Here is a 12,598-nt window from a genome sequence, read left to right on the forward strand (position 1 = left end):
ATCCTCAGCCAATGTGTCTTGTTTTGGTTTCGCACAAAGAAGTTGGGGAACAGCATCAAAACAGATAAATTCTGGCAACAAACTGTAAGGTTTCTATTGTTGTATTTTCACACTTGGGCTGAATGTGCATCTGAAGGAATCCTCCTTCTTGAGCCAGGTATGCAATCTTTTCTTGCACTGTGCACAACTGAGATTTTTCATACATAGAATCCTCCAAACAATTCAGAAACAGTGCATAGAGTTCAGTCTCATTTCCTTGACCAAGATTTGATTTGTGAACTTCGGACAGATAGCACTGCAGGTAATCCTTAATATCAGCAAAACTAACAGCAGCTTAAGAACAATGGAACGAACAACAGGATTTCGATCAACTGCTTCATCGAACAGTGAAAGATTACTAGTAAAGTACTGATTTGTGAGTCATTGGATTGCCCTGACTTTTGAATAACTAGCAGAGACAGCAGATCACCAACCACTTCTTTTGTTGGTAGCAAGTCATCTTTGAAGCAGACCATGGAAACCAAAGCTACGAAAAATGCATCATGCCTCTTGCGAAATATGAATAATTTTGCTACAGCTTCACTGATTTCTTCTGTTACTGCTGGTACATAATCATCATCTAGACAAGTACAGCACAGTGGGCAGAGTTCCCCCCCCGCCCCCGAGACTTGAGTTATAAATGGTCTTAGACCAAAATTAAAAAGCAAGCTTGTTATAATTTGATATTATTATGTTACTTTGTTATAATTTGGTATTACTAAGTTACTAATTAAACAATTGGTAGGTGTTTGTATGTTAAGGGTAAACATTTGTGTAGCGTTGTGCCCCAGTTAAAAAAAACGGTTGATACACTATTAAAATAAAAGGGGAGGAGTGTACTGTATAGTTAGTGTATAATATGGGACTGCTTTATGTTGTAGGGACACATGGTTGCATGTGCTATTAAGGGCATATTGATCTGTACGTGTGTGTTCAGTTCGGTTTCAGTCGGTAAAGAACCCTGTTGACTTAGCCCCCGTCTCCAGCGTTATTATTTATAGCTTTGTTGTGTAACCCGGCCACATACACAACAGATCTGATGTTTAGACCTTGTTCTGAGTTTCGAGTGATGCCTTGATTAAAGGTGGTTGAGACCATAAGACTTCAGAGCAGAGTTGGGCCATTTGGCCTATCAAGTCTGCTCCACCATTCCATCAGGCCTGATTTATTTTTCCTCTCAATCCCATGCTCCTGCCTTCTTGTAACCTTTGAGGTCCTGACTAAGCAAGAAACTATCAGCCTCTGCTTTAAACATACTCAATGATTTGACCTCCACAACTGTCTGTGACAATGAGTTCCACAGATTCACTACTCTCTGGCTAAATAAATTCCTTTTTATTTCTGTTCTGTATGGACATCCCTCCAGTCTGAGGCTATGCCCTCTGTTCTACACTCACCCACTATAGGAAACATCCTCTCTATATCCATTCTATCCAGACCTGTCAATATTCCATACCTTTCAGTGAGATCCCACCTCTCTTCTATACCCCTAGTACAGGCCCAGAACCATCAAACGCTCCTCATATGTCAACCCTTTCGTTCTTGAAATCATTCTTATGATCCTTTGGATCCTCTCCAATACCAGCATATCTTTTCTTAGATAAGGGGCTCAAAACAGTGTGGTCTGACCAATGCCTTATAAAGCCTCAGCATTACATCCTTGTCTTCACAAAATAAATGCTAACATTGAATTTGCCTCCCTTACCACCGATTCAATCTGTAAGTTAATCTTTAAGGAATCTTGCACGAGGACTCCCAAGTCCCATGGCACCTTTGATTTTTGAATTTGTATCCCATTTAGAAAATAGTCAATGCCTTATTCCTTCTACCAAAGTGCATGACCATACACTTCCCTATACGAGATTCTCCCAGTCTGTCTAGGTCCTTCTGCGGGCTCCCTGCTTCCTCAACGCTACTTGCCCCTCCACTTACCCTCGCATGTCTGTAAACTTGGCCACAAATCTATCTATTCCATCATCAAAATCATTCACATACAACCTGAGGAGAAGAGGTCCCAACACCAATCGCTGCGGAACACCACTATTCACCAGCAACCATCCAGAAAAGGCCCCTTTATTCTCACTCTTTACCTCCTACCAGTCAGCCAATCTTCTATCCATGCTAGTACCTTTCCTGTAACACCATGGACTCTTACCTTGTTAAGCAGCCTCATGTTTGGCACCTTGTCAAGGCCTTCTGAAAATCCAGGTAAACAACATCCACTGACTCTCCTTTGTCTGTCCTGCCTGTTGTTATTTCCTCAAAAAATTCTAACAGATTTGTCAGGCAAGATTTCCCCTTAAGGAAACCATGCTGGCTTTAGCCTGGTTTATCATGTGCCTCCAAGTACCCAAAACCTCCAACATCTTCCCAACCACTGAAGTCAGGCTAACTGGCCTATAATTTCCTTCCTTCTTCCTCTCTCCCGTCTTAAAGAATGGAATGACATTTGTAATTTTCCAGCCCTCTGGAACCATTCCAGAATCTAGTGATTCTTGAACGATCATTACTAATGCCTCCACAATCTCTTCAGGTACCTCTTTCAGAACCCTGGGGTGTAGTCCATCTGATCTAGGTGATTTATCTACCTTCAAACCTTTCATCTTCCCAAGCATCTTCTTCTTAGTAATAGCAACTACACTTACTTCTGCCCCCTGACACACTCAAATTTCTGGCATACTGCTGAGGTATTACATAGTGAAGACTGATGCAAAATACTTATTAAGTTCCTCAGCTATTTCTTTGTCCCATTACGATCTCTCCAGTGGTCCAATATCCACTCTTGCCTGTGAATGTTCTTTATACAGTATATTTCAGTATATTTGAAAAAACTTTTGGTATCCTATTTAGTATTATTGCCTAGCTTCCCTTCATATTTCATCTTTTCTCTCCTCACAGCTTTTTAGTTGCCTTCTGTTGGTTTTTAAAAGCTTCCCAATCCTCTGACTTCCCACTAATTTTTACTGTATTATATGCCTTCTCTTTTGCTTTAATGCTGTCTTTGACTTCCCTTGTCAGCCACGGTTGCTTTATCCCTTTAGAATTCTTCATCTTTGAATGGTACCTATCCTGCACCTTCCAAATTACCCCCCAGAAACTCCAGCCATTGTTGTTCTGCCGTCATCCCTGCTTGTGACTCCTTCCAATCAACTTTAGCCAGCTCTGCTCTCATGACTCTTAATACCCTTTACTCCACTGTAATACTGATACATTTGATCTTATCTTCTCCCTTTCAAACTGCAGGGTGAATTCTATCATATTATGATCACTAGTTCCTAAGACTACCTTTACCATAAACTCCTGAATCAAATTTGGTTCATTACATAACACCAATTCCAGAATTGGCTTTCCCCTAGTGGGCTCAATAACAAGTTGCTCTAAAATGTCATCTCCGAGGTATTCTACAAATCCACTCTCTTGGAATCTAGTACCAACCTGATTTTCCCAATCTTCCTGCATATTGAAATTCCTGTGACCATTGTAACATTGTCCTTTTTACATACCTTTTCTATCTGCCATTGTAATTTGTATCCCACATCCTGGCAACTATTTGGAGTCCTATATACAACTTCAGTTAGGGTCTTTTTAGCCTTACAGTTTCTTAACTCTACCCACAAGGATTCTACATCTCCCGATCCTATGCCACCTCTTTCTAAGGTTTTGATTTCATTTTTTTACCAACAGAACCATCCCACCCTGCCTACCTGCCTGCTATTTCGATACAGTGTGTACCTTTGGATGTTAAGCTCCCAATTGTGATCTTCTTTCAACCGTGACTCGGTGATACCCACAAGGTTGTACTAGCTAATCTAATTGTGCTACAAGATCACCTACCTTATTCCGTATACTACATGCATTTAAATATAACACCTTCAGTCCTGTATGCATCACTCTTCTTGATTGTGGCCCTCATCCTTCTGACTACAATTTTGCCCTATCATCTACCTGCCCTTCTTCACAGTCTCACTATAGACTGCATCTACTTGTATACCCATTCTCAGCTCTATCACTTCACTTCCCATCCCCTTGCCAAATTAGTTTAAACCCTTCCCAACAGCTCTAGCATGCCTGCTCCGCAGGTATATTGGTTCCCATCAGGTTCAGTTGTAACCTGCAGGTCATGCGTTCTCCAGAAGAGATCCCGATGATCCAGAAATCTGAAACCTTACCCTCACACCAATTCATTTGCCAAATCATCGTGTTCTTACCTTCGCTGACACATGGCACAGGCAGCAATCCAGAGATTACTACCCTTAATCTCTTCAGAATTGTATCTTTAATTTGTATCCTATTAATTATGGATGTACATTTTTCCCCAATACATAGAAATGTACCATACAGGAAAGAGCTGTAGAAGAGGTGAAACTAGCCATCAAGCCTTACTACCAGAAGAAGGACATTACCAAGGATGAATACAAAGAAATTGTCCGCAAGGCAGTGGATAAGGTAACATTCTAAATTACATTTTAACTGTACCATGATTATCTATGGTGATTGAAGAAAAACTAGAATACTCTTCAGAAGGGGAGCGCTGATTATTTTCATATCTGGTCACTTCAGTTTAATTAGTTTCTTTTTAGAATGCCAGACCAAGAGGAATAAACAAACGTAAATTATCATTTATGCAGTTGTTCTTCCATTAGATCAGATTTCCCAATTTGAGGTCTGCGGACCTATTGCTTAATGGTATTGGTCCCTGGCATAAAAAAGGCTGGGACCCCCTGCATTAGGGCAATTTCTAAAGAGTGTAATAATTGCACTTGCGAGCATTTAAAAACTAATGATTAACCAAGGATTGTCACAAGAATTTGCAAAGACCGCAGTTGAACGTGTTGGGCATACAGAAAGAATTGTTATGCAGATAGTAGTTTTAAGGAGTTCCCAGAAATCTTCATTGTATCTCCTAGATTGATGAACGGTGGATGGAAAACGGCATCTAATGGAGAAGTTCATAAGATGCCATTTATTGGATGTGCTGAGAAGTTAGAATGTGTTTTGAACAATGATTTGGGCAGGATTTGATTGAGGGTAAATATTAAAGTTTGTAGAACCCTGGATGTGTGACCTGCAAAGTTTGCAGGGATACAGCAGGAAGACATTGACAGGCTAATAACTTTGTTCTATATACTAAAGGTGAATGTAGATCTGCAGTATTTATAAAACAAAGTGAATATATCTCATAACTAGTGTAGTGATAACAGTAGTGGATCAGTAAGCCAAAAGCTTGAATTAATGAAGTAGAAACAAGTTTAAATCTGCCAAAGTATCTGGAGAATTTTAAATTAATAACAACTAACTACATCTGGACTGGTAATGATGAAATAATAAGAATACTTCTCATAAAAGTTCGGCTTCCTGAGTGAAGAGAGTTTTTTTTTAATTTGGTGAGGCCTGTGTGACCCCAGACAAACTAATGTGGTTAACTTTCTGGCTTTGAAAATCTTTCAGCTCAAATGGAGCTTGGAATAATTCCTAGGCTTTATCATTGGTGGATAGAAATGAATGAAAGAAGATATTCCAATCTACTTGTTACACTCCACAGATTATCCTTGGTCTGATCAGTGGCAAGTAACATTAATGCCACAGAATTATAAGCAGTGACTGTCTCCAGCTGGAGATACTTCCATCATTAAGTCTCTGAATCAAATTTATATGACATCCAGGATTCAAAGTACATTTATTATCAAAGTATGTGTGCAGCATACAGCCCTGAGATTCAACTTCCCCACAGACAGCCAGGATACAAAGGAAAACCATGGAACCCACTCAGAGAAAAACATCAAATAGTCCCCTCTCCCGTGCGCGTAAATGACAAAAAGAAGAGCGAAAAGCACAAAGTATAAAACGCAAAACGTTGTTTGGCGGCAGCAGCATGGTGTGAAGTCATAAAATTCTATAAATTATACAAATTATATAAATAGTGGAAGTTAGGATATAACAAAGTAGTATTCATGCGTTCTTAGACCATTCAGAAATCTGTTCCTGAAGGGGGAAAGAAGCTGTTCATAAATTGTTGGGAGTGGGTCATCAGCCTCCTGTATCTCTTCCCTGGTGGTAGTAACAAGAAGAGGGCATGTTTCATTAATATAGATGCCACCTTCTTGAGGCACTGCCTCTTAGAGGTGTCCTCAGTGGTGGGGAGGGTTCTGCCCATGATGAAGCTGGCTGTGCAGCAATTGACACCCCAGTCATTGACAAGAGACGACGGAATAGTATTGTAGAATGGTTTCCACTTGCCTGGATGATTACAATCCCGACAACTCTAAAGAAGCTTGACACCACTCCAGGATAAATCAGCTTGTTAATTAGTACTACTGTATCTTAGTGACTCACCTCGTCCAGTCCCAACACCACCTCCCAAGCACACAACCTTTAACACCAATAATAGCTAGAGTTTCTGCTATATGGAAATGCTGTCAAATTGAAAATCATTCTTAATTGAAAATTGATGTTTCCACTGCTGTCTAAATCCTGGAGCTAGCTCTGTAACCTCACTGGATGAAACTTTGCATATGGACATCAGGGGTTGTCCATTCCTCTGGAAGGTGGTTCATGGCAATGAGCTATGAAGTATTGAGCTTGCCATTGTTGCTGTGGTCTCAAAAATCAATCAATGAGGATTCACTTCATGAGCAACAGGTCATGGCTGAATAAAATCATCCATAGGTTTAGTATGAATTTTCTGGTTTTGTCCAGATCCTTTAAAATGAAAATTAATTTGAACAATTAAATATGAAATTGTATTGTACAGATTTATGATATTTACCGGAAGCATATGGGAGATTAGAATTATTTCAATGCATATGTAGAGTATGTGACACACTATTTTCATGTCAGTATTAAGGAAGATGCCAGAATGAACAGGAAATGAAGTGATAATGGTGTTCAATTTGATAGTATTTTCCATGTATCTGAAACTAAGATGGGTTGGTTTCCATCTATTTATTTGGTATCTGAAATCCAAATATTACAAAAAAAAATTGGAAACAGCCGCCAACCTAATAGGAGATAACAAGCCAAAAAAAAAATAGTAAAAAAAAGTAAAACTTCAAACTGAGTAAACAAAGTGCATAAGTAAATATTAAAGAAAAAAGAAAAGAAAAATAAAGTTAAATAAGAAAATATCATGGGTGCTTCAAGTGCTCATGCTAAGCTCATCAATTTCATCAACTTTGCCTCTAACTTCCACGCTGCCCTTAAATTCACTTGGTCCATTTCTAGAGCCAAACTGTTGACTAACATCTTTTATAAACCCACTGATTCCCATGGTTATCTTGACCACCTTCCCACCCTAACTCCTGTACAAATACTATTCCCTTCAGTTACTTTGTCTCCACTGAATCTGTTCCCAAGATGATGCTTTCTCTGATGTCCTCCTCTTTTCAAAGAATAGATTTTCTCTTCCTCCACCATTGATGCTGCTCTCACCTGCATCTCCTCCATTTCCCAGGCATCTGCAACCTATCTTCCCAGCACCTTAACAAGGATAGGTTCCTCTGTCTTCAACTACCACCCCATGAGCCCCCTCAATTTCTACGATCTTCAAAGAAATCCTACCACCAAACACATCTTCTCTCCCCCCCCCCACTCTGCTTTCTGCAGGATCACTCCCTCCATGATTCCTTGGTCCATTCGGCCCACCTGGCTATACCTATCACCTCCTAGCTAGTCCTTCTTGCTCCCCCACACACACTTTTTATTCTGACGTCTTCCCCGCTCCTTTCCAATTCTGAAGAAGGGTCTCAGCCCAAAACATCAACTGTTTATTAATTTCCATAAATGCTGCCTGACCTGCTGAGTTCTTCCAGCATCTGCAGACTTTCTCATCTTTCAGAAAATATCAAGTCAATGATTTAATCTGATTTCAGCCTCCAAAGAAGGGAGCTAATGGCAAACACTGCAAAGAAAATTTTACAACTCATTAATCAGAAGTGTTCCCTTTCTCTTCTCTCCAAATATTGTGTAGATAATGGATATGACCTTCACAATTGCTCCATCCTGCCCTTCTTATTCTCCACTTGCACATAACTGACCCAGACACGCAGACACACGTCCCACCTTTGATAAAACACTTGATACCTCAGGTCTTTAGGTGGGTACAATTCAGGTAGGTAGCAATTGTTCGGAACTAAAAAATCTTGCAGTAAGTGGGGAGTACAGAAAAGCCCTTACTTACCCGTGCTCTACTCTTGCCCCAACCCCAATGTTTCAAATTCAAACTGGGGAGAGTATCTTGTCCCCTGGGTAGGAAGTGTCATTACAAAGAAGATACAGCAGTACTTCTACTTTCTTGGAAGTTAATCAAATCCACCATTTTTATTTGAAACTTTGACAAACTTCTATAGATGCATAGCAGAGAATATCCACATTTCCTTTCCCCCACCCAGCACCTGTCACTCTTCTCTCTCCCTCCAAATCCTTGCCCTGAAATCCTTCAGCTACATTCTGACTTCCGGTTTCCTTGTCTGACTCTCCCTATTGTTCCTTTATTTTATTTTTTTATTATGCTCATCAATATTTATACAATTATCCCTTACTTTTAAATTCTGCTTTCTGTGTAAAATTCTAACCAAAAAATTATTGAAGAAAAATCATGTCAAAGCAGATGGTATTTTTGAGTTTTGTGGGTCTTTTTCCATTGCATTCATCAAATGGAAAAAAACTCTTTAGTTTTAAGATATCTTAAACCTTAACACAAACTTTTTTTTAAGTTTCTACCTATATGTTTGCACTTCATAACTGCACGTGTATTAAGTTGATCCACTGAAATCTGTATCTTCATTTTTAAGGTTTGCCATAGCAAGAGTGGTGAAGTAATCCCTGGAAAAGTAGCCAACTTGGTAAAAGCGTATGTAGAGAAATATAAACATGCAAGGAAAGGGAACGCAAAACAAAATCCTGAAGAATGCAGTATCATTGGGAACAAATCTGTTTAAATGGTGTAAAGATATCACAGATTGATTACCAGTGTTAACATGAACCCAGTGTAGAATGATGAATAGGAAATTTGTTTTCCATTGGTTTATATAATTTTTCCTACAGAGATTTTTTTTTAATTGAAGCGTTTGGGACATCACAATAACATGAAGTGAGAAGCATGCTGTTGTTAGTTATCTGGAGTTGCGAGGATAATATGATCTGTCCTGGCCCTCCTGTGGGCTGTCAGTAAATCAGCTGTATAAATGTGATATTTGTTTAGATGATTTCCTAATGTATCAAATTATCTCTTACTGATTTTTTTTTTGTTAACTCTACTTAGTGTTTTTGTAAACAGTTTGTATGCTGTACAAATGCCTCCAGGTTTAACTGGAAGGATGTGGATCATGTAGTTGCACTGAAGTCTGGCAGCTGAGGCTGATCAGCTATTTTAGTGCATTTAGGTTCTCAACAAAAATGATTGCTTAACTCTGCTAGGACTGTCGCTCAGTGGGAAAATGTTTGATAAAAGATTTGACTCTATAGTTTCATTTTTGAGAAAAGCAGAAAAGAATGGTTCAAAATGTGATAGTATTCTGTAATACTTAACCTACACACCGAAATAAATTTTCTGCTGCTTGTCAAAACTGTTTCTGGGTCTTGATGAACGTGTATCTGGGTTTAAATTTGTTGAAGATCAGATGAGAAATTTGTATTTCTTCCCAAAAGTGTAATCCTTTGTAGAAGTATTTTTGTTTGATATTCAGGTGATGGTATTCTATTAGTACATTGCATTAGCAGCTGACATGTTCTGTTATCTTAAGTACAATTAATTAGTATGGCAATAGGCAATTTAAATACTGGGGATGAATCTCATATTGTAAATGCCTGTATATGATCAAATATTGAATGAAGCTCAATTTTTTCTGGTACTATCAAAGGCATGGGTTCTGGATTTCTACAATGCCCTAAACACTATTGCCAGCAGTGCTTCAACAAACAAAACCTGCTAATAATGGTGCAGACCAGTATCACGTGCTTGCTGGTTATAGTGTGATGGGAGTAACACACATACATGGTTGGTGCCACCTTTGTCTTTTTCAGCCATTCTATTTTTTTATGTTCCTGCCCTGCACTGGGATTGCTTTGTAGTCTTATCTAGTTATATTACCAAGAAAATTGGCACATTTCACAGTGGAACATACTTGCATTTTTGTGAAAAGAATGACACATTTTACATTGGAGATACATCCAATTTCCTACAAAACCCTCGGAGCAAAAATATACTAATGAAAGGAATATGTATGAGAAATTTATTCTAAGATGATGAAACCAGTAAATTTAATATGGTTCAATAATGTTGAAAGTGTGATATTAACATTGTGAATTATGTAATATGTTTGACAATGGAATAATCTTGAAAGCTGTGTATATCCAAAGTTGCTTACCATATTAAGTATTGAATATCCTTCATTAATATTCATAGACTGCCCATACAAGGCAGAAAAGGTTTGAACAGATCATTAGAAAATAATTGAGTTATGGTAAGTATTTGAACTCTATAACTACAAACTTAAGTTTCCAAACATCTTGTGTAGCTTTTGTAAAAGTTGTTTGTTCTCAATAGGCTTTGAATGTATTTCTTGTGACACTGGTATTGATCTCTTTAGCTGAAATGATTCAATAAGTGATGGGGCCTTTAAATTTTCCCTAAATAGAAGAGAAATTTTCCCTCTTGTATTGAAGAAATTGTTGGTCGTAATTTAATTGATAATTTTAAATTATGGAACATTGTGATTTATTGACCCCCTTAAACAGTCAAAGCAAAGTTTATCAGGTGAGGGCCATGTTAAGCAGGATTAGCATTTACAAGTCATTGGTATAGTTTGCCTCTGCAATTCCGTATTACTAATTATCTGTAAGTGATTGTTGTGCATTTTGGAATCTCAAACTGTAATTGCCCAGCACCAAAGATTGCTTGAATTTACCTCTATAGCCAGTTGTGAAGAAGTGGTTTTCTGTTGATTATTTGTTTATTGAGCTAATGACGATAAATCTTAGATGCATTTCAATGCCTCAATATACCAGAAACATTGCTGATATTTGCCATCACTGATGCAAGCAAGGCTCTTTGTACAAATCGTTCAGCTAGAGCTAAATGGCTCTCTGGCCAGAACTTTATACCAAAAGGTACAAGCTTTGGTGAAATCCACTGAAGTGACTTATTGTCTCACTGATTCTCAGATAATCCATTTTGTCACTGCTGATCAAATTACATTGTGGTTTATTGGAAGCTGTAATTGCAGGTAAAAGACTGGTAATGCATTTCACATACTTATAACCAGGATGTTATCCAGGCCAAGCATCTGCTTAATTTTCTCAGTGGTGCATTTTTAACCTGATAGATATTGGCACTAATCAAGCTTAGACCTTACCACCACCTAATCAGATGCTCCATTATTTTAATACCCTCTTTTACAGATTATGTGCAGTAGAATGATTTCTTTAAAAATGCTTACAAATGTTTGTTGGCTCTGGCATGGTGATTTTAATTTCTTTTCAGTATGGTAGACTGGTGCAGGTATTTGTCTCTTGGATTGCTCAAAATGTATTTTACCTATCTTGTAAAATAGTTCTATTGTTCAATGTACATAGTTTAAACTAATAAAACCCTTTTGGTTTGCATTGTAAATTATTTACAAAAGTCTTACTGATCCCTTCAGTGCGTAAGGCATTGGATCTAATAGACTAATTTCCAAGCAAATACTCAACTCTCCATAAAATTGAAGGTGGATGAGAGAGCCACCTCTGCAAGCTTTGGCAGGAAGTTATCTACACCATCTTTTTCACATTATAAGTTTACTATTATATTGTTGAACTTGTTTCCAAACTGTGAATGAAGAGAATCTTTAAATATTTTGACAACAACTAGAGTGGTTAAAATAATACAGAATAATATAGGCTGCAAGGGGAAATTTTCAGTTTATATAACACCAGATAGAATGATATTGCCCAATAGTAAGTGCAGTAGTATATGGTGGAACATCAACTTCATATAATGGGTCAAATATCAATAGGCAAAACTAAAATTGGTACGATTGTAGAAATTTAAAACACTATTTAGCAAAATAGTGTTGGTATTTAGATGCTTGAACAAGGAGATCAAAAGGACTTGATTCCTCTTGAATTCTGTGGGTTCTGAGATGGTTCAGGCTGAGCTGCCTTGGGATCGAGTGCAACACACTCCTGTAATTGTTTAGACTAGGCTTCTGTGCTTTCATGCTGCGTGAAGACTTGGTTCTTAATGCCATTTTGAGTGATCCTTTGTTTTGAATGGGTTATTAGCATAAGGTTTTTAGAAACTTCTTTTACGTGTTTCTTCTTTCCATCTGTGCTGGCCTGGAAGTGTTTGTTTACAGGAAATGCAGTAGCATGACCTGCCCTTCAGAGCTGATTATCCCTCAGTGATTAGTGATGTTATTCTGAATTACTCATTTGGCCAGTGGATTGGAGAATTATGCAGCTATAGTCAGAGCTCTTCAATGCTCTCAGGTGTGTGTTTATGGTTAGTCCTTATCTCAAGTACACAAGCAGGATTAGAGTTTTTACTTGAACAGGGCAAGTGCAGTAACTAGGAGGAAAA

General features: G+C 38.2%; 1 protein-coding gene across 2 annotated transcripts in view; it reads left to right on the forward strand.

Annotated features, from left to right (window-relative positions):
• scaf11 (SR-related CTD-associated factor 11) overlaps positions 1-11,779 on the forward strand; it is a 90,091-nt gene extending 78,312 nt beyond the window's left edge. Inside the window, exons 15-16 of one of the 2 annotated variants that reach the window (XM_072267429.1) lie at positions 4,366-4,485; positions 8,829-11,779. In XM_072267429.1, coding sequence (XP_072123530.1) covers positions 4,366-4,485; positions 8,829-8,975 — 267 coding nt within the window. In that variant the 3' untranslated portion in view covers positions 8,976-11,779. The remainder of the gene's footprint in view (positions 1-4,365; positions 4,486-8,828) is intronic. The other variant, XM_072267428.1, reaches the window with a different exon arrangement.
• The last annotated feature ends 819 nt before the right edge of the window (positions 11,780-12,598 follow it).

Source organism: Mobula birostris, chromosome 9 (assembly GCF_030028105.1).
Source record: "Mobula birostris isolate sMobBir1 chromosome 9, sMobBir1.hap1, whole genome shotgun sequence".
NCBI classification, from domain to species: Eukaryota; Metazoa; Chordata; class Chondrichthyes; order Myliobatiformes; family Myliobatidae; genus Mobula; species Mobula birostris.